Source organism: Phasianus colchicus, chromosome 3 (assembly GCF_987193195.1).
Source record: "Phasianus colchicus chromosome 3, bPhaCol1.hap1.1, whole genome shotgun sequence".
Classification (NCBI taxonomy): domain Eukaryota; kingdom Metazoa; phylum Chordata; class Aves; order Galliformes; family Phasianidae; genus Phasianus; species Phasianus colchicus.
In genome coordinates this window covers 25,632,073-25,659,813 of record NC_143438.1, presented here as the reverse complement: position 1 = coordinate 25,659,813, position 27,741 = coordinate 25,632,073, and the positions used below count along the sequence as shown (strand labels likewise).

The 27,741-nt window shown below is 37.6% G+C and overlaps 1 protein-coding gene across 8 annotated transcripts in view; it reads right to left on the bottom strand.

Annotated features, from left to right (window-relative positions):
• SEMA5A (semaphorin 5A) overlaps positions 1–27,741 on the bottom strand; it is a 323,479-nt gene that overhangs the window by 68,003 nt on the left and 227,735 nt on the right. For all 8 annotated transcript variants that reach the window (XM_090137116.1, XM_031589199.2, XM_090137114.1 and 5 more), the window contains 3 exons: positions 15,472–15,589; positions 9,264–9,445; positions 7,393–7,536 (listed from right to left, as the gene is read on the bottom strand). In XM_090137116.1, coding sequence (XP_089993242.1) covers positions 7,393–7,536; positions 9,264–9,445; positions 15,472–15,589 — 444 coding nt within the window. The remainder of the gene's footprint in view (positions 1–7,392; positions 7,537–9,263; positions 9,446–15,471; positions 15,590–27,741) is intronic.

Sequence of the window (27,741 nt, the reverse complement as noted above, 5' to 3'; positions counted from 1 at the left end):
TTAATAATAACAGTTGTGTGTCTGTGTCCGGAGAAGTGAGTCAACCAAATGAAAGGCAACCATTTATGCAGGCAGTATTTTATCTTACTAGACAAGCAATGATTAGGACTCATCTCTCTCCACTTCAGAGAGCTAAACTTCCTTTTGTTTTCTACAGTATCTCTGTCTTTACGGGTAAAATAAAATCTGAAACACTGACTCTAGGCATACAGAACTGTGCTGTTTTGATAGTGTTATTACTTCAGCTTTTAAAGGGTGCTTTTAGCTATTATGATCCTTGAAGCATTTTCCAGTGGGCTGTAAAGTGATTTAGAGGGATACCAGATCTTCAAGAGAAGCAGGAACATTTAACTATGGAGCTTTGTTACTATAACCAGACATTCAGATAATAGCAAGTATCTTAAGTTTTAGTGATTAAAAAGAAAAAGAAAAAAAAAAAAACCAGATGCAGCATGTGCTGCTTGGTAAAGACTCTCTGTGTCTGACCAAAGGATTTGGGCTACCAGAAAGTATGAGTAGGGTTCTAACAGGGGCCAAAGTCATAGAATCATAGAATCATCAATATTGAAAAAGACCTCCAAGATTATCAAGTCCAAATTTTAGGTCTTGTCAGAAATGAAGCAAAGCCTTGACAGTGTTCAGAAAACAGCTGATCCCAAAAGTGTTCAAGTCTTGTGGATGCCACTGCATCGCTACTACTTCTGATTGTCTTGAATGAACAAATCCATCTGCTACAATATATTCTCATTTCTTACACCAGCTATTCAATATACACTGTTCACTTACCTTTCATCATATTGCTCTCTCCTGCCATGAAAACTGTACTTAATACTTCAATAATTCACTTTCTACACAAAGGGAAACAACGACAGCATAAACTGTTGTCATTTTCAACAAGAATACCATAGCAACAATTTTTTTGTAGAAAGCCCAAAGATCCTCAAGCTCTAATTCTCTATTGCCAAAGAATTTGCATGTGCAAAATTCTGTAGGATAAAAAAAAAAAAATACAACAACAAAACAAAAAAACACTGTTGTCTATTATATATATATATATATATATACATATACACCAGTAGGTTTATCACAAATGCTGGAGTTTATGACTCAAAATTTGTCTGTAGGTCTGAGAAACTCCACTAAAATTTAAAAGGTTGGAAATGGGTTAATTGGGGTAGTGACGTTTAGTTTTGTCTTTCTGTATTATTAAATAAACTATTAACAGCTTGTATTGACCTTGCCTGTTCTTCTCCAGTAAAACCAAATCAAAACCAAAAAAATCTCAATGTTTATGAATCTGTTATCTCAGAAATCTTCTGTATATGATTTGGGTAATTTTTTTTTCAATCTTTGTTGTGCAGAAACTTTTCTCTCGTTTTCTCCTATATGTTCATTATTTGCAATTTACAGTTCACATTATGCTATTCATTCCTAAAGATGCAGATGAATGTTCTGTGACTGGATATTCCTCCCCCAAAACTCAGATAGCTGCATGTATATCATCACATGCACTCATTTATGGGAATATTCGTGATAGCTCATCTCTTGATCATTTGTTGAGAATGTTGTACCCAATGAAATATACATGCAACATCACAATTTATTAATTCAAATGAGTACATATTTTGCATAATTTAATTAGTTTTTAATGGAGATGTGTTAAATTAATTTGGGATACACAAACAGGATTAAGCAAGTCTGCCATGAAATGTACAATTACTGATATTCAGCCACCCAAAAATTGAAACTAAGGGTGGGATTCATATCACCATAAAATAGACACATGCTACATAGCTCTCTAGAAATGAAGTAGCAATTATTTTAAAAGTAGTAATCATTTTAAAAACATGATTGATGGCACTGTAATGTAAAGGTCACAGAAATACAGTACTCAGTGTATTGATTTCTCTCCACTAACTGTAACGGCTGTGTGGGAGATGAATATCTATGCTTCCACGCAGTCAATGGAAATTTTGTTGAAACAAACTACAGAGCTAGAATGATTCATTTGATCAAATTTAGGAATATAAACTAGAATGAAACAAATTACTCTGTTCTCCACTACTCGTATTGACTAGATTTCCACAGACCATAGTTGAAGTACAGCATAAACACATCGAAGGCACTTGAAGTCAGGTATGACGGATCTCACTTAAATGAGATTCCTGACACTATACAGTGACTCCTGCAATGCCACTGTGCTGTACCACCTGCTCTCAAATGGAAGACAGAAATTAAGTCCAACAAATGACACAGTAAACAGCTCAAAGGCCCGCAGCTCTGCTAACCAACGCTACCTAAATATGCAGTTGAAACTACAAAATGAAACTGAAAAAAGCCTTAATGTGCCCATGCAACTACTTAACTTCAATTCATGGAAAATAAATAAAATCAACAGAATTGATTGCTAATTTTACTTTTTTTTTCAGGAAAGGAGAAAAAACACAGCAAGCAAACAAACAATGAAACTACAGTGTACAAGTTGAATTTACTTTTCTTTTATCCAGCCAACCTCTAAAAACAGGTATGATTTCAAAATTAGAGACATCCCTGCAATTGAACTTTGAGCACTGTCCTACAGCAAGAAGCTTTGAGCCAAGCTTTATTACATTTCTTTTTGGCTGCATTTCAAGTCACTCAGTAACCCTTTTTCCCTTTTGCTCTTTCTTCCCCTCTTAATTTTGTTCTCAGGACCCACAGGGCTAACATTTTACAGTAATTCAACAAAAGATCTGTGAAACCACTGCCCTCTCCCCTAATCCCATCTCTAACTGCAATGAGGTCAGAAGGAAGAACAGCCTAGAGAAATATGAGTTTTGTACAGTGACCTTTCCCATTTTCTCTTAGAGTGAAACCAAGTTTAAATTTCCTAATAAAGGAACTGTCATAATGGGGGAAAAAAGAGCATCCCCTGTCTAGATATGCCCAGAACCATTAGGTACTAGAATAACTTGTGATTTTTACTCCAGATAATTCTTGTACAATTTGAATTTATTTCAATACTTTGTCTCGGTGTTACAAAAAGTCAAATTGTCTCAGTGCTGCCATGATCACTGACTAAAACAGGTTAACTATACAATAGTTACACGCCTTTTTTATTCAACAAATAAATTCTATTTAGACATATAATTCTTAATTTTGAACAGTATCATGTTATTATGTATTTAAGAAAAACAAACTAATCATAATCATTGTTATACGCAATACTGTTACATGGTATGTACTCCCAGTTACCAGCTGCTCACTTAACTGGAAGCATGGACTGTGCTGAAATTGATGGGAATGCTTTAATTGAAGGCAGACACATGACACATGCACATGCCTTTCTGGAAGGAGACTGTTGAATCAACAGAAATCCCCTCTCAAGAGGCTGCTGAAGGTGGTGGGGGCTGAGGCATGTGCTCTCAGGGAATTCTGTGGAGGAGGAGTGAACAGAGAAACTGAGAAGCATGGGAGCAGACACATCCCAGTAGGAAGGGCAACCATGAGGGCAGTGGAAAGACCAAGACCTCTTGCATTTGATCTGCTCTGCTAAAGGATATCAAACTTGTTTGTACTGCTGTACAGAAGTAAGTAGAACTACAGTCAAGAACCAATTGACAGTTATCCCTCCTTCTTCTGAAAACAAGTCTGAGAGATCTGACTATTGGCTAACAATTGTGTTCAAAGAAAAAGGTGGCTTCTAATCTTGCACATAAGAAAGTTGCATTTTCAAATGTTTACTCCTTAACTGAAACTAATCCATTTTCCTAGTCCCGATTTGCGTTACTTTTTTCTTTTTTCCTTTGTAATGGAAGAAGACCACGCTCACTAGAAGCAATGGATTCTATTCTAATATCTCTCATTTCTGCAGAGAGAGACCAAAGGACTTAATGAGTCTGTACCTACTGCATCTTCCTCACAGAGGAAAAATATTTTCACTCAGTGACAAAGTCAAGAAAAAACCCTACAGACCTTATAAACTAAAATCTTGAGAGTTTTCCAGCAGCTTCAGTGAATATTCCACACACAGGAGAAAACAACAAAATAAAACAAATTTTTAAGACTCTAGTGAATTCATCTGGATGTCTTCAATCTTGACTCTTAAATACAACATTATCTTATCAGCTAAAATCCTATTTTTACTCCCTCTCCATATTCTGTCCAAACACACCAGCTGAACTTCTGACCTATTTCTACAAAGCGAATTGGCTTTCTAATTCAAGTATTTGCTGCTATCTTTCAACTGTTTTCCACTCCTCCACCCTTAAGCAACAGAGCTAGCAACAACTTAACCTATTTGCAGAATTTAAAATTGGTAAATATGTCCACTGATTTCAAGAGAAAGATCAGCAAACACAGATCTGTCTGATACATTAGGTATTGTAGGATCTCAACTTTCATGAGGAAAAACAAGCATAGCCTAGGCAAATATTTACTGTTTAATGCATGAAAAAATATTATAAAACTGAATATTCATTCACATCTGTAGGAGAATTAAGCTCAACAATGCACTGCCTTTTCTGTGTTTAGTTTTTATGGAATTCTGTACTGGATTTCTGCTGGGAACTCTGTTTGTTGAAAAGCAGTTGCAAAGTTTGGCACAATGTCAAGTGTGGAAACTGAATCTCATATTTAAGCTCCTTAAACTTGTAAAGGTGGCATGAACATGTACTTCAATAAAGACAAAAGCACACAATTTGTAAACCACCTAATAGTAATTTTTTCTAAGTCTACACATATATTCACTTTACTCTTGGGCTGAGGCCTCTAAGAAAGTAAAATGTTAGGCTGTTTATAAACATTCATTAATTTCCATGAGAAAATCAGAGAGGCTGCCAATTGGTATATCCTAGATGTCAAAAACAAGATGAACATTTCTTATGAACTACCAAACCTGGAGAATTTTGTCAGTTTGCCTAAATGTTTTGGGTCCAGTTCTCAAGTGCTCAGTGTCCATGCAATGCAGAGGCACTAGAGGGAAGCAGTGAATTAAGACTATTATCAGTACTGGTTCTCCATCGCCTTCAGCTCAAAAAACAGCTTCTCCACAAGATGTTAGAACCTGGAAGGCATCAGAAAGCCTTAATGGCCCCAGTCAACCTCACCTGAGGCCTCTGCCCTCCAGCACTGTTGGAAGAGTACTTTACTTAGTTCCTGGCCCAACATGGAAGCCCCTTCCTTCAGACCTCAACACATGGACTGATTTCTGGCCCTGGTGCTACAGACCTGCCTGGTAATCACCAGATGTAGCGTGTGGTTGGATTTGCAGCTCAGACCTGACTCAGCACCATTATATCACCCATAATTTAGAAACTGGTCTTCATCTCCAGTTTTGCTGTGGGTGGTAGGATGGGTGGGAAGTTTCTCAGGACTCTGCTTTTTACAGCTTTGAAGACTGATCCAAGTGCTTGGTTGACACTGTCATAATCATGAGAAATAAGCATTAGGGAGCATACTGAAGCATCGTGGATACTAAACAAAATGAGAGTCAAGGCAGGAAAGTTAGCTTGCTGTGAGCAAGCTAGTGAATGAAAGAATGGCGGATATGGTGATGCAGGGCTGGTGAGAGCAGGGGGTGTTTCAAGGAGAAAAGAAACAGTGACAGAGGAACTGTGAGAGAAAAAGGCACCCTATAGTACATCCAAGATTGCTGCTGAACTACATGACAGGGAAAGGACAAGTAAATCGCAGGCTACGGAAGCAGAGCAACGTAAGATCTCTATTCCTTTAGAACAACACAGCAAATTTCAGCCCATCTGAGTTATTATTTAACTGAAGTATCACTTTCCATTTTGTAACTTTTTCATTGCATTCAATCCATTGTCTTAATACTGGACATTTATTTTATAATTAGATAAGTATTTATCATGTCTTTCTGTATTTCTCTGAAACACCTTAATGGATTTTTATTCAGTGCTAAAATTAGATGAACAATAACTACTAACATTCATGTCCATCAGCAAAAAGTCTACTCAAATTAAACTCTTTTCCTCTACATTCACTCTTATTGTGTCCTGATCTGGACTGAACTCTTGGTTCAAGAAAATCTGTTATTCATGCTGGGACAAAGCTACATGACAGCAGACATAATTTTACATTTGGTTAACAGCTTTTAGGTTCAGCAACCTTTTTTCAGAAAGCAATTTCCAAAACAACAAAATGCTCTCCTCTGTGATGAAATGGTAAATATTCATGATTTTGAAAAAGCAAGAGTTCACATGTTCTACAATACTGGACTTCTACATTCAGAATTAGAAAGACCAGGCCCCTGATCTCCTGGTAATACATAAATGTATGATGCAATTTCCCCTCACTGGAATCTTTTCACCTGAGGCAATGCCAGAACCAGTGTTCAATTATATCTTCCCCACTTAAACTCACCATAAAGGTTACCAAATCTGACCTTGATCTGACAGCAATATAGGATACAAAACCATCCCTTCTCCTTTGGTTATGTGAAAGTATTTTACAGAAACACTGAAGTAAGTTGCAAGTGCATACTGAGGATAAATGTATCTGCATACATCTATTGGAATGGATGTCTAGAACACTCCAAATTCTTACACCAGCATCAGTATTCTGATATCTGTGTTTTTTGACATGCCTCAGGAAACATGATAATAAACACATCTAAGAGTTGTAGCTTATCTGAATTCTAGTTTGGTTTAAATATTTAATTTCTGTTAAAATTACCAGCATATAAATTACAAATTAGAGACTTCAGAAGGGAGCATGTATAATGCAACTAGAGGCCTGAACTTCACATTCTGAGCTATTATAAAATGCTCAGTCTGGTGAAAAAGCAGTAGATAGGGAAATCAATGTTTAAGCTAACTTGATCTGCTCAGGGGTTAATATACATGCAAACAAGTAAAAAAAAAAAAACAACATCTGAAAGCTTAGTAAAAGATATTTGAGTCCAGATGCATTCTATTTATTGAATATGAGACAGAGCCTTGAAACTTCCCTTCATGTTATATAGATGCTTAATTCATTTAAGACACAAAACATGAACTCATGGCATCAGTAACACATTGCTGTGACCTTACTATATTTTGCTCTGAATTTCAGGTCTTGAGCCCAGGCAAGTTACAATTTAAACACACTGCAATCAATTTTCCAGGAGAATCAATTTTCAGGGTCTTAAGGGACAGCAGTACATTGCTTCAGCACAATTCTCTGGCACTAGGAGCTCAGCTGGCTCAGAAGAGATGCAGCTAAGTGAAAGATGAAAGAACTGCTGCAGCCGCACATCCTTCCCAGTGGGAATACTGCCATTGTGCAGCACATGGAGTTCAGGAGAAGCAAAGAAGAGGAAAAGAAACATCAGGCAGGTAAAGGAGAAAATGTCCTATGGATTACAGCTGAGCAGAAGAAATTAAAGCAGATGTTAGAGAAAAGATAACTCACCTCTCCTCACGATTCTGTCCCACACAGACACGTCCTCCATGGCGTGGGGTTGGATTGCTGCAGGAGCGCTGACGCACTTGAAAGCCTATTCCACAAGTGGTACTACAAGGTGACCAAGAAGTCCATGGTGTCCAGCCTCCATTTCTGGTAGAATAAAAAGCTCAGGCTCTGTCATCTGTTATACATAGCGAATGGCTGATTAGGTGCGACTGACAGCAGAATCTGACTCATTAATATTTCCGTAGTTATCACTGATACTGCATCGTATTCCATTTCTTAAAGGATACTAAACTAAAATAAAAGTGCTCTCATTCTTCCATATTCATTGCTTTGTGATCAGCAGCTGTTGCAAGGACCTCATTACACAAGAAGAAAACAAAGTCCAAAGACATAATAGAACTACAGACTATCCTGGCTTGGAAGGAACCCACAGGGATCATCAAGTCCAACTCCTGGATCTACACAGCATCAATCAAAAGTCTATTTAGTTGCTTTTGGTCACTTTGTTTTGGATAAACCTGATCTGCAAACTTCTGTATAAAAGTTCTGAAAATAAATTTTAATTACATATTTTTCCAATTTTTATTTGTAGGTCTTTTTTTTTTTTAAAAAAAAAAAACCTAACTAAATCCCATAATAAATATGACACAAACTTGTTCCAGTAATTTATCACAAATTTAAATTGATCTTGATCTATAATTATTGAAAGGGATACAGAGTTGAGAATAAATTTTTTAAATAGCATTTGAAAAAAAAGAAATCAGCCATCATTTCTAAAATGGACAAAAAGTAAGATCTCAGTCAGTAGAATGTCTTGCTGAAATGGTAGAATAACAAAATCTCTGACTTCCGATGAACTCTGGGAATCAATTATTAATACATTAATGTGTTAACAGAACTAAGATGTCCAAATAGTAGTGTAATACAGCCAGTGCCAGTATGTGAAACAAGTTCCAAATTGTGTTCTCAATTCCTTTGTAAGCCCGACAAACTTTGTTTGATTTTTCAGAATCCCACAGAATGTTTTTCCACCATTCTCCTGATGTTAAATACTATATTGTACTTCTAATAATTTCCCTAAAATTTACTATTTCTACTAACAGAGCTTGCAATTATCTTGTGTGGAAGGGTAATCAGTTTTATTCACTACCATGATGTGAAAAACAAAAAAGCAGAGACATGAACCTGAAAGAATCACTGAAAATAAGCAGAAGGGACCAGTTTATTTTTCATCTTGCTGAAGTATGTAAAATGTTTTAAAGATGAACCCTAAATGCAGAGTATGCAGTGTTCTGAGTCTCTATGAAATTATCTATCACTGGTTTTGGCTATGTGCGTGAGAAAGAAAGATTGGCTAAGAAGTGGCATATAGGCTGGCAACAGATCCAGATGTCATGATTCTACCAAAAAGATATAATGGAAACATCTTTTCCAAGTCAGATGGGGGAATACAATGGTGATATGAAGCCAAAAAAAAAAAAAAAAGAGAAAAAAGTAAACAGTTCTGACTTCCAAAAAAAAAAGAAAAAGTTTTATGACTTACAGAATTGAACAGAACTGAGAAAAATACACTTTGGCTATTACATAATATTGATTTTTTTTTTTTCTCTTAGCTTTTGTTAAAATTAACTGAGGACAATACAATTTGGTACACTGCATTTGAAATCACTGCTTGCCATTTCACTCATTCTCTCTGCCACAGTGTTTGAGAGAGACTTCTCTAATGTTTCATTTGCTCCGGCCTTTGCTATGAGCTGCTTCAAGCACAGAACTGGATCAGTGGATTGCAGATGAGATTTGAAAGGGTAGGTTAAATTCTGCTTAAGTTACAAACTTTTAACAATATAAGTGATAGAACCTGAAATTGTTACCTGGAACAGTTGGCAATTTCCATGGTTGGTCCTTCACATAGCCACCCTCCGCACTGAGGAGCTGGACTGTCACACACACGGGTCCTGCAAAGGCAGGAGCCAATGCTGGCACCATCCGTGTGGCTGCATGGTTTCCACTGTGACCATGTTCCAAAATGTCCATCCACCGTCAGATTCCTTGTCTGGGAACAAACACAACAGAAAGACCAACCTGAGGCCTGACAGCTGCTTTGTACAGCCTCTTAATTCAGAAGTACATGGAGGTAAAGCTTTCAGCCACCAACAATAAAAGTCTCTATTGGAGAGGTATAGCTTCCAGACAGTACACTTCCCTTGTAATTTCTACAGCTGTAGGATTCCTACCACCTCCTACTGATCTTGGTCACTGGATGTCACCAGTGGCAAAAACAATAATTACAACTAAGTGTTCCCTTTCATAACTCTGCTTGCCTACTGTTATTCAATAAAAAATGTATTTTACTTTCTCAAATATCTTCTGCTGACAGTGTTTCCTATTTCCTAAAATTTGCCCATGATTAGGAACCTGGATACTGACTGTAAAACAACACGTGAAAGAATTTTCATGGAAACCTGAGTCTGGATCAGAAGAGACAGCAGAAGATAATAGCCTACGGTAAGGAAAACAGCTGAATCAACGACAAATTCCCATGATGAGTATCTTTATTCAACAAAGTTTTTCTGATGCATATGTCTCATCGCACCACTTCAAAAAAGGTGAAATGTGCTTTTAAATATGATTTTCTCTAAACATTAGAAGTAATTATATTCATCATAAAAACATTTTTAAAAAGTGTAAGTGACACCTTACTCTACACGATGAGCCAGTTTGCTCCCACAAAAGTCACTTCTCAACACCTTTGTCTGGGAGAGTCAGAATGTTTTCAACTCAATGGGAATATTTCCACCATGCAGCCATAACACGTTAGTAAGAAATCTTTATTACTCAGTTGAAAAAAAAATGTGCTAGCTCAAATTGCATAAGCTGACTTTTAAACACAAGTAGGCCAGGCAATGGAGAATTCATCTCCATTTACAAATCTAGGCTTTGTACCATTAATTCTTTTAGCAAAGTGTTAATCTTTACTAATTCATGATCATAAGTAGAAATGATGGCAACATTATCACTTAAATGCTAATGGATTTGCCATGTTTAATTGCTATAATTTAGCTTTCAGTCAAAAAAAGTAACCATAAGTCATTATTTCAAAGTTCTGCTGACACCTGCTTAACAAAAATAGCTCACTGACCTTTGCTCATACCGAATATACAATACAAAATACTTATCAATAAGTGACAAGTAAGCTCATTCTCTCTTACACCACTGCAGTCATCAGTAGTTTGTAAACTAGCAGTGATAAGTCCCCAACACAATCTCAGAGATATGAAAATATATTTCCTGCTTTCTATTCCTCTGCTTTGCCAAAGAATGTTTACTGTTTCACTTACAATTACAAACTAAACCTGTAGTTGTCTACAGTTATCATCATTAACATGAAAATGTAGGAAAAGTATTCATGAAACTTGGATGAAAGTTTGATCTCATAAGCAAATACTGATAGCAGGTTTCGTTTCCTTCATTTATTCTTATGTCCAGCAAAGATCAACGAACTGCAGTCTCTGCTGATACCTACAGTTGCTGATACCTACCTGCTTTCCCTACCAATATGGCATTTTTGAAAGTGATATCAATTCATAAGTAGGTCTCTTCATAAGTAATGTCCCCTATTTATTTTCCATGGAAATCAGAACAGATACAAGGAGCACAATAACTCTATTTGGTAGAGCAAATTCTCAGCTACAAAAAACTATTTTTCAACCAAGTTGCCACCACTAGCTATGCATTTTTACCAGCAATGCAGAAGATCCTGCATGTAGCATTTGTAAAAATGAATCAGCAAAGGTGACCCAATTTTCACAGCTGTTATAACAGTGTAATTACTAGGAAAATGTTGCTCACAAAATCCATCTATCATTGACCCAAACAGATGGATCTCAGAAGGTGCCAAATTCAGACCATACAGTAGGTGTGATAGAAGAGTCCAGTCAAGATTGACAACAACCTCCAAGGTCTTCAAGTTGGTATGGAGTCTGGAGTTACTGTGTTGAAAAAAAAAAAAAAAAAGGGGTTGTTTTCTTTCTGGCCTGACTCTGGAAGTTTAAAGCTTCAGCTTAGTCAGTGTCATGATGTCATGATGTAACGGTTGGAGTTGATGTTTTCTGCGGGTTCCAGGAAGTCTAGAAAGATCACCCAAATTTCAGTGCACATCACTTTTCCTGCTGAAGTTGCATCTCAAACCTTCTCTTCAATAGGGAAATTCACGTCATCACTCCATGGATTGCTGTTCTAACTCTGGCTTGTAGTGGTGACAGCACATCTTGTCACCAGTAATGATGTGATCCAGGATACTGTCACCTTCAGCCTTGTATTGATTCAGTAGGTCCTGACAAGCTCTCATATGGTGTTCTTTCTTTGCCTGTGTGAGCATTTGTGGGACTCACTTGGCACAAACTTTGTGATACTCCAACATTGCCACGATCATTTCCAACACACTGAAATTGATACTAAGCACCATACAGAGTTCTCTGGTTGCACTCTGCTGATTTGTGTGGATGAGCTGATTGAGACACTCTTCATTTCATGGTATGACAGCTGTGCATGGCCGTCCAGAACATGGTTTGTCTTTCACTTCCCTGTCGCCACTCCTGAAAAACATTATCCCCCACCTAACTGTGCTCACATCCACTGTTTGGTCTCCAGAAACGTTCACCAACGGTTGCTGAAAATCAATTTTTTCCAATGGAGGAATTCATTGACAAAATTTTGCTTCAGATGCACTTCCATGTCAGATGGCATTTTGTCAGAACTGCCCACCTTCTGCTATCTGTCACATGGCAACAAAATGTAATGGAATATTGGCAGGGAGATTCAACTTCTACTGACATACCACCAGCAGCTACCTCTGATGTCATAAGCCAGAAAAATAAAAAAAAGAGGTGTTACTTTCAGAGCAGCCCTCAGGGAAGCAAAACATGGATCTTGGACCTTAACCCTCACAAGAATTCATGCAAGACCATTAACCTTTCACAATCTTACACGGTGAAAGTCATAACCAAACAGACAATTATGGCCATAGTTTCCTGTCATGGATATGTTCTGCTTTCCCTCTATATCATTCTCTATTTGTCACCCTTTCCTTTCTACAACTACCACTACATCACTTCTTCCATTCTAATTCCCCACATGTATCCATCTTGGTCTAGAGCCTCTCTGTACCCATCTTGTCTCACCATTTTGTGCCTCTATAGCCTGAGGAAAGGTCACATCTTTTGTGACCTCATCCTTAAATCTGTCACACACTCTGTGGTTTGAAGCAATATTGTGTACAATATGGTGACTGTGGAGTATTTCCTGAAGCTGCTAATGCAGTCAGGAATGCTCCCACACATGTACTGTTTTCCCACATGCATTGTTTGCCAGAGCTGTGAAAATGAAGCCATTTGTGTATATGAATAAAATCAAACAAAAGAAAATCAAAATCAAAATTATTATTTGTTTTTACTTTGACTGTAAAAGCTCTCTGATGATGTCAGCCTATTTTTAGTGATGGATCGCAAGAGTACCATTGTAAAATATTTTGGCAAAACAATTAACAAGATCCTTCTTTACTATAGAAGTTAGATGAATATTAGATGAACTATTAGATGAATAATAGCAATATCTGATCAACTGGAAAAAGCTCAAAGCTAGTACGTGTGCCGTAGCATTAATGACTATCTATATGCACTCATGCCAAAAATACCCTCTTGAGTATTATAAATCAAAGCCAGACAACTAAAATAACTATACTTCTCACAAATGATCTTCAAATCCAGAGACACAATACCACAAATGCTCAGCTACTTCTCTTAGACCTCTCCCTGCTCTATGAAATGCCAATAAATATTAATTACAGCTTGACTTGTATATCCTGTGAATAAAGCACATAAAAATTCTCTGAAAATAAGTATTTGAAAGCCTTGATGAACAAAACTGTAATAAGTTTAGTTTGCCAGAAGATAGTGTTATTGCAAAGGGAAGTTTCTATGCAGTTCTCAAACTTGCTCAGTACAGTGTTATTTGCAGTTCAAGAATTTAAGATAGTAATGTGGTCAAAGAACAATTTTGAATTTCAATGATCAGCTCTAAAAATTTCCTTTCTCAATCTGATCACCTCCAAAATTCCTTTTGAGTCTTGGTAAATCTTTTAATCTCTGATACGCAGAGTAAACCTCAGAGCTGTGGATAGATATCTGAGCAATTCTTTGGTGCTTCCCTGCTTTGACTAGAATAGTCAGATACTATGCAAGTGTAATATAACAGATATTAAATAAATGTTTTTCTGGTTGAAGGGGACAGAATTGTATTCTTTTTTTTAAACTACTCATCCCAGCCCATCCACCTCCTCAGGGCCTCACATTTTATATCCCTTGAAGAATATAAGGGCCAATGCCAGAATTCAAAGATTAAACAGTAAGCAGATTTCTTCTGCATAGGCCAACCAACTAGCCCATTCCAGTAATCTTTCCTACACTACTATACCACTAACTAACCCTCCGTATAACCACGTTTACTCTGAAAGATTACTACAGGGAGATATGAGATACTCCATGTACCTTGATCGGAATATACTTTGTATCACATCTAGTTACTTGCCAAACAAGGAGGCAAGGACTGGATTCATGACTAAATTCAAAGCTTCTGTAAAACAATGGCTGTATGTAAATTACCAAGTGGAATGCGCATAAACTGAAAATCTGGAAAATAAAACAGCTGGTATTGAAGACATACACCATCCACATTTTATGGGGCCTACTTTGGACTGACTCTAGCTGGATCAAATGGATCAAACTGGATCAAATGGTCAGTAGTAGCTGGAGCTCATTTCTGGCTTAATTTCATCTAAAAATAATGTAATGCACTGCTTTACAATGTGAGTTGAAGAACGGTTCCTAATGTGAACTGAAAAGCCAATGCAGATGAACTCAACATGATTTTTTTTTTATTAGAGTGTAGATGTATAGATTCAAGCAAAATGCTTGAAAAATTACTCTTTAATGTCAAACATAGGCAATTAGAATACGAGTTAGTTCTCAAGGATCTCAAAATCAGTGTTGTGACTTATTTCTACAAGATGGCTGCAAAAAAAAAAAAAAAAAAAAAAAAAAAGTAGATATCACAAGTGGAAGCTGGAAGAACTTTACAGAGCAGTGTAGATGTTACAGTGAGCTTTTAAAGCACAAAGAGAATAGTACATGGGTGCCATATAAGCACAAACTCAGATACATGAGCTCCAATGGCAAGTGGGGACAAGTTCAGGAAGCCCTTACTACTGATGAAAGCTGGATTGAGTTCTGAAGACTCCCTCTTCACAGGCAGAAGGCAAAGAAAAAGCAAACAGCATAGTAATACAAGGAAGATCCATCTTAACCCTTTCTTTCTTTTTTTTTTTTTTTTTGGTAGTGAGGAAAAAAAAATATTTAAACAACACTAAAACCATATTAGAAAAGAGAGATCTAAAAGTATGTTGTTGGTATTTATTTTACATTAAATTCAATCAACATATTTTTAAGAGAAGTGTTAAGCCATAACACACAGTTTATAACAATCATCACTCCTGTCGTTTATGTGCATGAGACTTAACTTTCACAGCCCACCTCTCCAATTCACTGATACTGAAACAAGTTATATGACCTTTTATAGCAATTATCGCAATAATGATAAAAGACTGTAACACTAGTAGTTAAATATTGTAGAAGTAGAAAAGAAGAAAGATCCTGAAAATGTGTATCACTAAACTTAGTGATTAAAAAACCTTGTAGAATTAATGACTATCTCTAACCTTAGTGAACGTATGCTTTCAAAATGGGAATGCAGACATCACAGGAAAAAAAAATGACTGTCCTCTGAAAAAAAAAAAAAAAAAAAAAAAAACCAAAAAACCTACAAATCATTTGATCTTATTAGTATAAATAGTTTGATAAGAATTTGAAAAGAAACTAGATATCTTGTTCAAGTCTAATGGGAAGGCCTGTCGAAAACGCTATTAAATACAGTGTTGTGAGCTTGAGAAATCTTATGGCAGCTCACTTTCATGAGATTCACATGGAATCAAAAGTCTTAAGAGATAAAAGATGTATTTGAACTTACTGGACACACAGTAATGCTTTGCTCCCACTGACTCATGCTCAGACTTTCTTCCAGAGTTGTGCATTTCTTCATCACCATGTCCCAGCCACAGTAAGGATCCTGGGATCCAATGCATGCGCTGTGAATGAAAACCATTAAGAAAATATGAGCATTCACCCTTGTCTATATTTGCCAAAGATCCCTGACTGACCACATGGCATCTCTTTGTATGCCATGAACCCCAAACCGTGAAACTGATCCTAATTATGGACTGGAACAGATAAAATGATTAAATGGAGAAAAAAATAATTAAAGGCCAACACAAAGCTAGTATTTCTTTCAAGTCAAAACTGAATTTCTGACAGCCGGCACAGTATTTAGACAAGAAATATCATGCTGTACTTAATTGCTACAGTTACAGCAATTCATAAAAATCACATGTTTTTTGCTCCAAGTAAGGAAGATTTCACAAGTTACAGTTCATAAGCTTTCCTATCAGTTTTAGAATTACAGTTATCATCACTGAGAGAAATCAAATGACAATGTCTACTCCTTGAAAACAAATCAGAAAATTACCTGTTTTATATATATACATATTTATTTATTTATTTATGTAACTCCCTGTTATATATATAAACTGTGCAGATGACAGAACACTGGCACAAATTGCCTAGAGAGGCTGTGGTGTCTTTTCTTTGGAGATCTCCAAAAGCTGCCTGGATATGGACCTGGGCCCCCTGCTCTGAGTGTCCCTGCTGGAGAATGAGTTGGAACAGTTGGATGCAGAATTCCTTGCAAGCCTCAGCAGTTCTGAGGTCCTGCCTTCCCAGATTCAATGATTTTTTCCAATAAAATACTGATAAAAGACTGATTTATTAATATCCTCACATGCTATTCTATAATGGCATCATAGAGAATTCTTAGTGCTTATAAATTTTACTGAATTAATTCCTACAGTATGTCAATATGGATAGTATTATGTGGCTAGATAGTTCCCATCTGCAAAATGGGCCTAGAGTAAGAGACATAATAGGAGAAACTCCCTAGATGCCTCAGGCTGCACATTTCCAGTCAGCTACCTAGAAAGAGAGGGGAACAACTGATGCAAATTACAAAGAGTTTTAAGCGCCTTGACCGTTCAATACTGACAAGACAAGATGTTCAACTTATCTCCTGAATTGTAATGAGCATTTCTGATGAAGTATGTTTCCTGAAAGAAGAATGCAAAACAAAGATTAAGGCTGGGATAACTCACAGTTAGGGACGTTAGCTGTGCTACTTCTCAAAGTAGAATTGCTCACTTTTCCAACTTCACTCTTCCTTTATGTAAAGTGTAATATTCCTAAATGCATTTATTTATCTATTAAGTTAAACATTTAAAAAGCTAGTATTCTTTCAAATAGAACTACACTTACTCTTCCTGGTAGTAAAGAGGAGGATTCCTCAATCCACAGATCACAACAGAATCCTTCTCCTGCCTGAAGTCATGGTGCCCATAACACCATTATTTAATAGGGAGAACCCACTAGAAAAGAGTAAGACATACTCTTGCTCAACATCTACCCTATAACAGTACATGCACACTGACACTTCACAGTATTTCAGGTTCATAAATGAAACGCTTTTTGGAAGGAATGGTGGGGATGGCTCCAGCCACAGGGCTTTCTGTTTAGGATTGCTGGCTTCCTGCAGCATCCGAGCAACTTACATCACCCTGGTATTCCTCTCCCAGTCCCTGCTCCCATAGCACCCAGAAGATCCTTCTCCCACTCTGCTCTTAGATCTCATCCCTCTTTTGCTTTTGTTTCCACATTCCCCTCCGCTTACGCAAGTCAAACTGCCTTGCATCTTTAATTACATGCCACCTTGAAGTCTTCAGTAAGGCACTGAAAGCATATTTTGATCCTCTTCTTATAACTTCTTAGCATTAGCACAGATCTTAGTTTGATGGAAGAACTAAAGGGCTCAGTTTTCTATGTTTGTTTTTAAAAAGCAACAACACATTGGGAAGTCCTCAAGCCTCTGGTACAAAGCACGTTCAAACACTGAGTACACCAAAAATGGCAATTTCAATAAGTGAGCAGGTTTGGAAGGTACTGCTGCAAAATAAAATAAGCTAAATGTTTTCATTATTTACTTGAGAAGTTCCAATGAACATAGGAAAACAACAGTTTTAAGAAGTTTGTAACCTAACTGAAGACCTGCAGATGACATAAGGGTAAGTGTGAAGAACTTTCACCAAAAGAGAGAGGTATTAACAATCTTCAACTAATTTTCCCTGATGCTACAATACATGAAACAATCCTGGAAACAACTGAACTATTCTAAAAATAGGAATATTTTTATTCTATTTCTTCACTCATCTTCAAAATTCTATTTCTTTGCTCATCTTCAAAAAGGGCCGGAAAGACAATCCTGGTAGCTACAGGCCTATCAGTCTCACCTCAGTGCCTGGGAAGGTCATGGAACGAATAATCTCGGGAACCATCATGGACCAATTAAAGGTCAATCAGGGGATCAGGCCCAGTCAGCATGGGTTTATGAATGGTGGATCCTGTCTGACAAACCTGATTTCATTCTATGACAATGTGACCCCTTAGCAGATGAGGGTCAGGCTGTCAATGTGGTCTACCTGGACTTCAGTAAGGCCTTTGACACTGTCCCCCATAACATTCTCGTGGAGAAGCTGGCTGCCCATGGTCTGGATGGATGTAGGCTCCGCTGGGTGAAGCACTGGCTGGATGGCCGGGCCCAAAAAGTGTTTGTGGTCAATGGAGTTGAATCCAGTTGGTGGCTGGTCACGAGTGGTGTCGCCCAAGGCTCAGTACTGGGGCCACTTCTGTTTAACATTTTCACTGATGATCTTGATGAGGGGATTGAGTGTACCCTCAGTAAGTTTGCAGATGACACCAAGCTGGGAGGGAGTGTTGATCTGCCAGAGGGGAGAAGGGCACTGCAGAGAGATCTGGACAGACTGGATCAATGGGCCAAGGTTAATGGCATGAGTTTCAATAGGACCAAGTGTCGTGTCTGCATTTTGGTCACAACAACCCCAGGCAACCCTACAGGCTTGGGGAGGAGTGGCTGGAAAGCTGCCGGATGGAAAGGGACCTTGGTGTTCTGATGGACAATCGGCTGAACGTGAGCCAGCAGTGTGCCCTGGTGGCCAAGAAGGCCAATGGCATCCTGGCTTGTATCAGGAATGGTGTGCTGAGCAGGACTAGGGAAGTCCTGTACTCAGCATTGGTGAGGCCTCACCTTGAGTACTGTGTGCAGTTTTGGGCACCTCAGTACAGAAAGGATGTGGAAGTACTGGAGCAGGTCCAGAGAAGGGCAACAAGGCTAGTGAAGGGCTTGGAAAATCAACCCTATGAGAAGAGGCTGAGGGAGCTGGGGCTATTTAGTCTGGGGAAGAGGCGGCTGAGGGGAGACCTTATTACTCTCTTCCAGTACCTGAAAGGTGCTTACAGTGAGAGCTGGGTTGGTCTCTTCTCACTGGTGACAGGTGACAAGATGAGGGGAAATGGCCTCAAGTTGTACCAAGGTAAGTTTAGGTTGGACATTAGGAAACACTTCTTTACAGAAATGGTGGTTAGACATTGGAATAGGCTCCCCAGGGAGGTGGTTGAGTCATCATCCCTGGATGTGTTTAAGAGCCATTTGGATGTGGTGCTTGGAGATATGATTTAGCAGAGGGTTGTTAGAGTTAGGGTACTATGGTTAGGCTGCGGTTGGACTTGATGATCCTTGAGGTCCCTTCCAACCAGAGTAATTCTATGATTCTATGATTCTGTGAGTCTTTTAGATCACTTGTTTAGATCACAAATACTTCCTAAAAGTAGATACATCTTCTTGCATTTAAATGGAGATAATATGCAGCTAAAATTTTGTCCATCTTTGCTCACTTGTATCATCTTTTAAAGTTATTTTATTTCCTTAGGGGAATAATTGAATGTTTGAAAAACAGCAGCTTATTATGTTGATCTGCTATGCCATTTAGAACAAATAGAAAGGGATACCAAAATAAGTTTGCAGACAGAAAGCGATGAGGATAGAATAAAGCTTTTAAGTATGAAAATATCAGAATTTCTGTCTGAAAAGTGAAATTTGAGAGAACCATTGTTCACTCACAATTACGTGCATTCACTGTGTTCAGTTAATCACAATTTTACACTGTTTTATCTCTTTTGCGATGAATTTCTTTCCCAAGAGACAGCAGCAAGAGGAACTGCTTAGCGTACACTTGAAATTATAAAAGAAATTTTATGAAACGGTTGTCAAACTAATTTAAGTACAGAAAGTTGAAAACTTATACATCTCTATCACCTTTTCCTCCAAAGGTTCTGTCCAAATTAAAGCCACTTTAGATGCTACTTGTGGAACATTACATACATTAAAAAAAATTAAATTAGTTCTTTCTGATGATTCATACAGTGACCAAGTAACTGGCAGAACTGGATGGCCAGACAAGATTGATACCTATCTTGTTTAGATATCTATCTATCTTGTCTCTGGGAGTCTATTTTCATCTTATTTTACCAGAGATAAAAACAAACCTTTTTTGTTACTCCCCATAAGTATGAACCCACATCTTTAAGACATCAGATGATCTGTCCTTGGTCTGCTACAACAGGCAATTTTGTGCAGACGTGAAATTTAGGAATAAAAGTGGATTGGTTCATTTTAAAACTCTGGATGCAATTTATCCTATGGAAATGTTTGATGGTTTTTGGCTCATTAATTCTAATTTCCCTCCGTGTCATTATTTCATCATAATTATACACTGGCTTAGGTTGGAGGGGAGCTGTAACACTGTAACCCCTCTACCATCGGCAGGGCTGCCACTCACCAGATCAGGCTGCCAAGTGCCCCTCCACCCATGCTTTGAATGTCTCCAGGGATGAGGCATCCAAAGCCTCTCTTGCAACTTGTTCCAGTATCCCACCACCCTCTGAGTAAAAAATTTCTTCCTAACATATAACCATTTTCCATTGCACCACAGTTTCCAAGTCCTCTTGCTTATTTCCCATGCTGTGTGCATTGGTATAGAGGCACTTCAACTGGGCTTTGGGCTGCATTACCCTCTCGCAGGAGGCTTCCCAAAAACTTCTGGGAAAAGCCTGAAATTTTCCCCAACTGCTTCCTAAAGAGACAGAGTTACCTGACTCTTCTATGTCACTCTGCAGTACATCCCCTTCCCCCATCAAATCTAGTTTAAAGCCCTAGTGATGAGTCCTGCCAGCTTTCTGCCTAGTATATCCTTGCCATTCCTGGTCAGTTGTGTCCTATCTCATTAGCAGGCTATTTTCTTCAGCTCCTTCATAATTATGACCAAGTAGTCTAGGTAAACCACTCTACTTGAGTAATATTTGACTTATTCAGACACAAAAGGATGCAGAAATGAAAGCCATTTGAGGAAGAATTTGTCATGCATGCTCTAAAAATGAAAATAAATAAATAAATAAATAAATAAATAAAAGCTATATCTTGATACTATTGAGTTCGATGAGATTTTAAAATCTCTATTCACTGGAAAACAGATTCCTATATGAATATACATTTTAACTGATAATCCAATATTCTCTTGAACTATCACATTCTATTCAGGGAATTTATAAAAATAAGAGGTGTATCTTCTGAACTGTTCAATTAAACATATTTCTGTCTTCACCTGTACACACCATTTTGAAGATTAGAAGGCATGCCTAACTTCTAGTGCTTTCAAAAATTTCTACCAAGATATCCAGGCTTACCTCGTTTCAATTACTGTCAACTATGATCCGGACACTCTGTATATCAGGAACTGAACTGAGGTCACCATCTCATTTCAGAGAAGTGAGATTCCTCTATGCAAATTTGAACTGAACAGACAACTGAAGATAAAAGCCTGTCTCACATTCCAAAGGCACTGTGCTATCTACTGCATGAATTAGTATATGAAGATTACTAGACTTCTATACACATGCACGCAACAGCATTTTCATTATTGCTGGTTATAGAGAGATATATAAATATATACAAAATGAAGAGGGATGTAAAGATAGATGACTGGCGCAGAACATAAACGGTAGGCACACAATTTAATATGTCCTATGAGAACAAACTAGGATGTGTATCAAATATTCAGAACCCTGTATTTAAACTTTTCCTGTATTATTAAGAAAAATAAAATCCTTTAATCAATTCAGCCACTCTATATAAACTGCTGTTGCTTCCTCTCACTTAAATTTATGAACAATCAAAATAAATCTAAGAGCATACACTGAAAATACTTCTTTTGAATTTAAATTTTGAGGTTTGCCTTATACTAGAATATAAATGAATTATTAAGATAACAGATGCAGATTTAGGGTAGCTTGGATCCTTAACAGTACTAACAAGACTGAAGATATCTTTGCATTTCAAGGTATCATCATCTCTAATTTCAGAAGTACTGGTAAATACAACCACTCAGGGGCAGATTGACTTCAAAGCCACTCAGTTTGAGGCCCTGGAACTGGAAGATTCAGACTACTATCCTGGAATCCTGCCCACCATTCACATCATTGTATCAAAAAAATTCTGTTTCTCATATACACTCAGGTCAATAATGGACTCCAAACTTCAAGGTTAATTTCCTGTAAAACTTCAAATAAATGAAAATGTCCCATAAAAAGGTTATAGAGTATTAAGAGCTGCAAACAATTCTCATGAGGAAAAAACTGGTGTGCAACAGAGATTGCTGCAAGCTGAAATACACAATGAGCTGGCCTGACTACATAGCAGTCCAGTATGTGGTATATCTACAGAATCACAGAATTGCAAGGATTGGAAAGGAACTCAAGAGATCATCAAGGTTTCCTACAATAGGTCAGACAGGTAGACACCCAGACAGTTCTTGAATACTATTCCAGTTCTCCTGACTGTAAAGACATTCTTATGCAGGTTTGAATGGAACTTCCTATTTCAAACTTTTAGGTCATTGCTCTTTGTCCTATCACTACACACCACTGAGAAGAGGCTGGCCTTATACATCTACCTCTCACCTTCCTTTAGATGTTTATAAACATGTATCATATCTCCTCTCAGTCTTCTTTTCCCCAAGCTCAGGTCTCTCAGCCTTTGCTTACAAGGGAGGTTCTCCAGGCCCTTAATCATCTTTGTGTACCTCCATTGGACTCCATTTGGGAGATCTCTGCCTTTTTTGAACTGAGGAGCCCACAAGTGGACACAGTTTTCTAAATGTAGTCTCACCAGGGCAGAGTGAGAGTGGAGAGGGAGGATCACCTCCCTTGACCTGTTGGCCATGACTTTTTTAATGCACCCCAGGATACCGTTGGCCTTGTTGGCCGCAAGGGCACACTGCTGGCTCATGGCCAATCTGTTGTCCATTAGAACACATAGGTCTTTCTCTGCAGAGCTCTTCTCCAGCAGGCCAGCCCCTAACTTGATGCATGCGTTTATTCCTCCTCAGGTGTAGGACTCTACACTTGCTCTTGTTAAACCTCATCAGGTTCCTCCCTGATTCCAGACTCTCGTGTCTCTCAAGGCCTTGTTGAATGGTAGCACAGCCTTCTGGTGTGTCAGTCTCTCCTCCCATCTTTGCATCATCAACAAACTTGCTGAGGGACTCTATCCCTTCATCCAGACTGTTGATGAAAATGCTGCACAAGACCAGACACAGCACGAACCCCTGGGGAACACTGCTAGTTACAGGCCTCAATGTTAAAACCATTTTAAAACAAAAAACCTTCCAGACTTGCTCTTTTTAAAAAGAAAAAAAGAAAAAAAAAAAAAGAAAGAAAGAAAACACGTACACAAAGAAACAAACAAACCCAGTCTATTTAACTTCTGTTCTCAGAGAAAGCACTTGCCAAGTATTAAATGATTAGTGAAATGGTCTCATGGAACGTGAGTTGCTTTAAACATGTCAGGTGATTTTCAAGAAAAATATAACAGTTACAGTACTGAACTAAAGACTTTTAAAGCAAAGAAAAAGCATGAATTACATCATGACATACAAAAACCACATGCCTGCTTTAAATTTTTATTTCTAATATTACTGCTTTAAGATAATATCCTTCTAATAAAATCTGAATTGCAAATGCTTAGTTTTATCCATATGTTTTTTTTTTACAATTTCACAGGCTAAAAGGAAAAGACATGTTCCTTTTCCCTCATCTGGCTGCTACTATTAATATATTGTGAACAGCCTGAAAATTCTACCTGTTAATCAAATTTGTTGCCAAAAACGTGTACTTACAATATAACAAATACATAAATCAATCTTATACTTCAAAGTGTTGTGACGAAAATCCCAGCTGCAGCAAAATGTAAATGCCCAATTTGTCTCTGATGCATTTTGTGGGCCAGACAGATAAAGACACTTTCTGCAAAACCTTTAGTTTTCAGAAAGACTAAAACATAGGTCAATCTCACATCTGCAGAGCACAAATTGTTTCCCTCTCCAGTGGAAGACTAACATTCTATTTTGAGTGAGGAAGATTTTCAGCTAATCCTTATGTCACTGTTCTTCTGACCCTACCAGTGTTTTCATAAGTTCACACCAACTGAAGGTAATTTTGTAGGGTATTAGATCAACAAGACTTTGAATATTAAAGAAAAAAAAAAAAAAAAAAAAGTGTGCATATCATCTGGTCTCACAGAAGATTGCAGCTTATCCAAGTCTGAGAAATATACAAGCATTTTTATTCTCAATATTACTTTGGATTCACCAGTTCAAATATGAATCTCAGAACTAATTGAGGACTAATGCAGCAGCTTGTTTCTCTGACTTAAACTGGAATAAGACTTTCATATTTTGAAATAAGAAAATCTACCTGGATAGCCAAAGATAACTATTCTGGATGTAGTATTTGAAAACAGCAGTTTCAATTCTATGTGGAGGCCTCTACTCTTCTAAACGTATTAGCATCTAGTAATAGCTTGCAATACTTTATTGGTTCTATCTTGTATAATATTAGTATATAGGAATAATTATTCTACAACATAAGGATAGTGACAGTGTCTTGTCACAATGAAAACAGGTTGTCAGTGAGCATGAGAATACTTCTGGAGAAGCAACACTATCTCCAAGACAAAACACAGGAATGTAGAAGTGTTCTGAAGACTGAATCCAATAATCTTGTTGGACTTTCATGAACAAAATAAATCACAATCAAATTTGCATTAACTCTTATAGCTTGCCAGTTAATCCAGTACCTCTTTTAGTACTTAGCTGCTAGTTATCTTTTGCATATCTACAAACTGCTTAGCTGATGGTTAACAAAGAAGGCAAAATACAAGCGACAGACTACAATGGAGAGAGAAAAGTCAAGGTCACAGTAGAATAGCCGTGATAATATTGATTAGCATAACAATCGTGTGACCCAGCAATGTTTTAAGCATCTAATGCAAAAGTGAATACTTAACAGTGCCTTTTTATAGCAGAGAAGTCTATCTGCCAAGATTTCAGAGGTTGGTATTTTTTTATTTAAGCATAACTTTAAAGTAAGTTTAGATTTCAAGTTTTTTATGTGCATGAAACCTATCTTCCATCAAGAATAACAACCTTGATCCTTGCTCAGCAAGATTTTGCAGAACATCAGACTGATGCAACCTTTCATTGCTCCTACAGTTAGAACTGATGCACTGAAACCTCTAGTACAAATTGTAACGTTGCCAGATTTGCCTCAGAGAAATTACCATCATCTGAGGTTGCTTTTGAAGGCTGCAGCTGCCAATAAAAGAAAGTCGACTGGCTCTTTGTTTCAGGGTATGAAGTTTTTTCCCCTTATTATGCATCTTATTCCTTACTAGAGGTTCAATGGGCTTTCAAAGTAAATAGCAAACACTGCAATTTCAGTGATTTTAATAGTTATCTGTTCATGATAATCATTCTATTTAACTCATATTATAGTTAATTAGAGTTAGTTATGCCTAATTAGCAGGAATACAAAAGTCAGTTGGATTTTATGCTTGACCTACTCAGCTCGGAAGAATTACAGGGAGCTGCAAAATTCTTAGAGCAAATATTGTCTCCAGCAAATAACTCTGCTGATCTTCATGACATTTTGTTAAATGTGTGAACTGCAATAGCCATAACTACTCTGCTTATTTTTTGTTCTGGAGCATAAGAATAGAGCTTTTTGGAGAACTGTTCATGAGAATTATCATGTACCAAACTATTTTTCACAAGTCAATTCCTGGAAACAGCAGGACCATGGGGGGATTATAAAAATTACTCAGCCATCAGGAGAACTCTGAGGGAGGCACTCTGCATGAAAACTGCTGATCTAAATAACTCATATGGGCAGTTCATAAGCAACAAAAGCATCATGGCACAGTGGAAAGGCTGAGCAACCCAAACTACAGGTGTGGAGACAGTCTCTGCCTGAGATATGTTTTGTTGTCACAGCTGCAGCAAAGGCTGCAGAAAAGTGAACACCAGAAAAAAATATCAGATTTAGTCCCCAAATGTAAAACAACATTTTGCAAGGGTCATTACTAACAGTGACTGTGGCAATAGAAACCTACTGGAAGCAGGCAGCAGAGCAGTGAACTGGTAGAATAGGTCCGTCCTGGACCAGAGGGGACATCTATCAGGGCAACACCATGTAGCTGAGGAGTCTGGAAGCATCAACTAGAATATCCATTACAATTAAGTGCTGGAGGATTAAATTTACATGGATATATGAATTAGCTAAATATGTACAGCATATCAGAGGAATAACTAAGCAGACATAATAAACTATGAATGAAGCAACAACAATATACTTTAGAAGCATGAAGATAAAACAAGGAATAACAAGATAAAAAAGCAACAAAACAGACAATCACAAGGAAATTATCTCGACATTGAGATAATAGCTTGTGGAACTGATCTGCATTGTCTGAAAGACTTTGCAACAAGCCCAAACAAAAACATTAGAAAAGTTCAGACCACAAGTACTCTACGTCAATAGATGTAGATGCAAAAAGCATAGATAAGCAAGCACATCTTCAGTATTCTGGTTTTTTAAGGGTTTTATTTATACACAAGCATGGTCTACTTCTCAAAAATTACGTGAAGTAGGTATTAAAGACTGCACATGCCCTTGATCTGTGGAAAAAATTCTAAGCTGTTATTGATGGATGTTCAGAATATAACCTTGGTGCAGATACACAGCTCCATGTGTGATAAATGTGAATATAAAAAATTAAAAGTATTAAAAAAAAAAAAGATTGTCCCAAGGCATTTTTCTGAGGTAAGGTTTTCTCTCTTTTTCCATTGCTATAGCATAACAGTTGGCAACATATAACAAGGGATGTGAATATTAAAACATCCACCAATGCAGTGACTATGTTTGAGACATTTTATTAACTAGTGAAATTTATGGCCCCAGGTACAGTAGCTTTACTCTCTCCACCTGCACAAAAAAAAGCATCCTTGAAATGCTCCAGCATGACAAGCCAGGAAAAGCCTAGTAAAGTCATGAGTAAATGATAGGTGAAAGAAAGATTAAGTCTGCACTATCCAAATGATCTGAGTCCCCTGTGATGGATGATAAAAAGATGTCTCACTTCATCTAGATCACAGCTTTCTCCTTTCTCACTGAACAGAACTGGAATTGCTGGTGAGCTTTTACCAGGAAGACAGCATAAATGACAATCCACTTGGTGCAATGAATATTTAATTATTCCAAGCAGAGTGATTTAACTACAAAAGAGATAATTGAAAAACCCCACGAGGAATAATTTTATCTCCTCTGAGTAAGTCATTCCAGTGGAAGATGAGGATTCGCATTCCTCAGGGCAGAGCAATAAACTTTCATTTGAGCAGGATTTGAGACATTTAACTACTGTTCTACTCAGTAAAATGGGAACAGTACCACACTTCTTTTTCTTTTTCTTTTTTTTAAAAGCTCTTAAAGCTCTAGTCAATTAATCTACACTGTTCAAACATGAAAAGGAATGCCTTGCCTACAGCTGTGAATGGGGTTTATGACTCGAGGCAGCAGTTCTTCCCAGTGAGGGCAGAAGCATATTTTTGCCCTGTAGTTGGAGTAGCCTGGAGCACCTCAGGATAGAAGCTGATAGAAGCATATATACCAGGAATCTCACAAGTCTTCCACACAGGCAACTGGTACTCACAACCCTGAATTGCAGAGTTCACACCTCACTAATAATACAAATACAGAAAACGGCTCCAGCTTTCAAACATTTCAAGAGGCACTGCAGGTTTCATGTGAATATGGAGCACACAGATTTTTTTGAGCTGTTTGTGTTTATCACTGCCACCATGAGTACATAGTCTCTCAGAAAACACAAGAT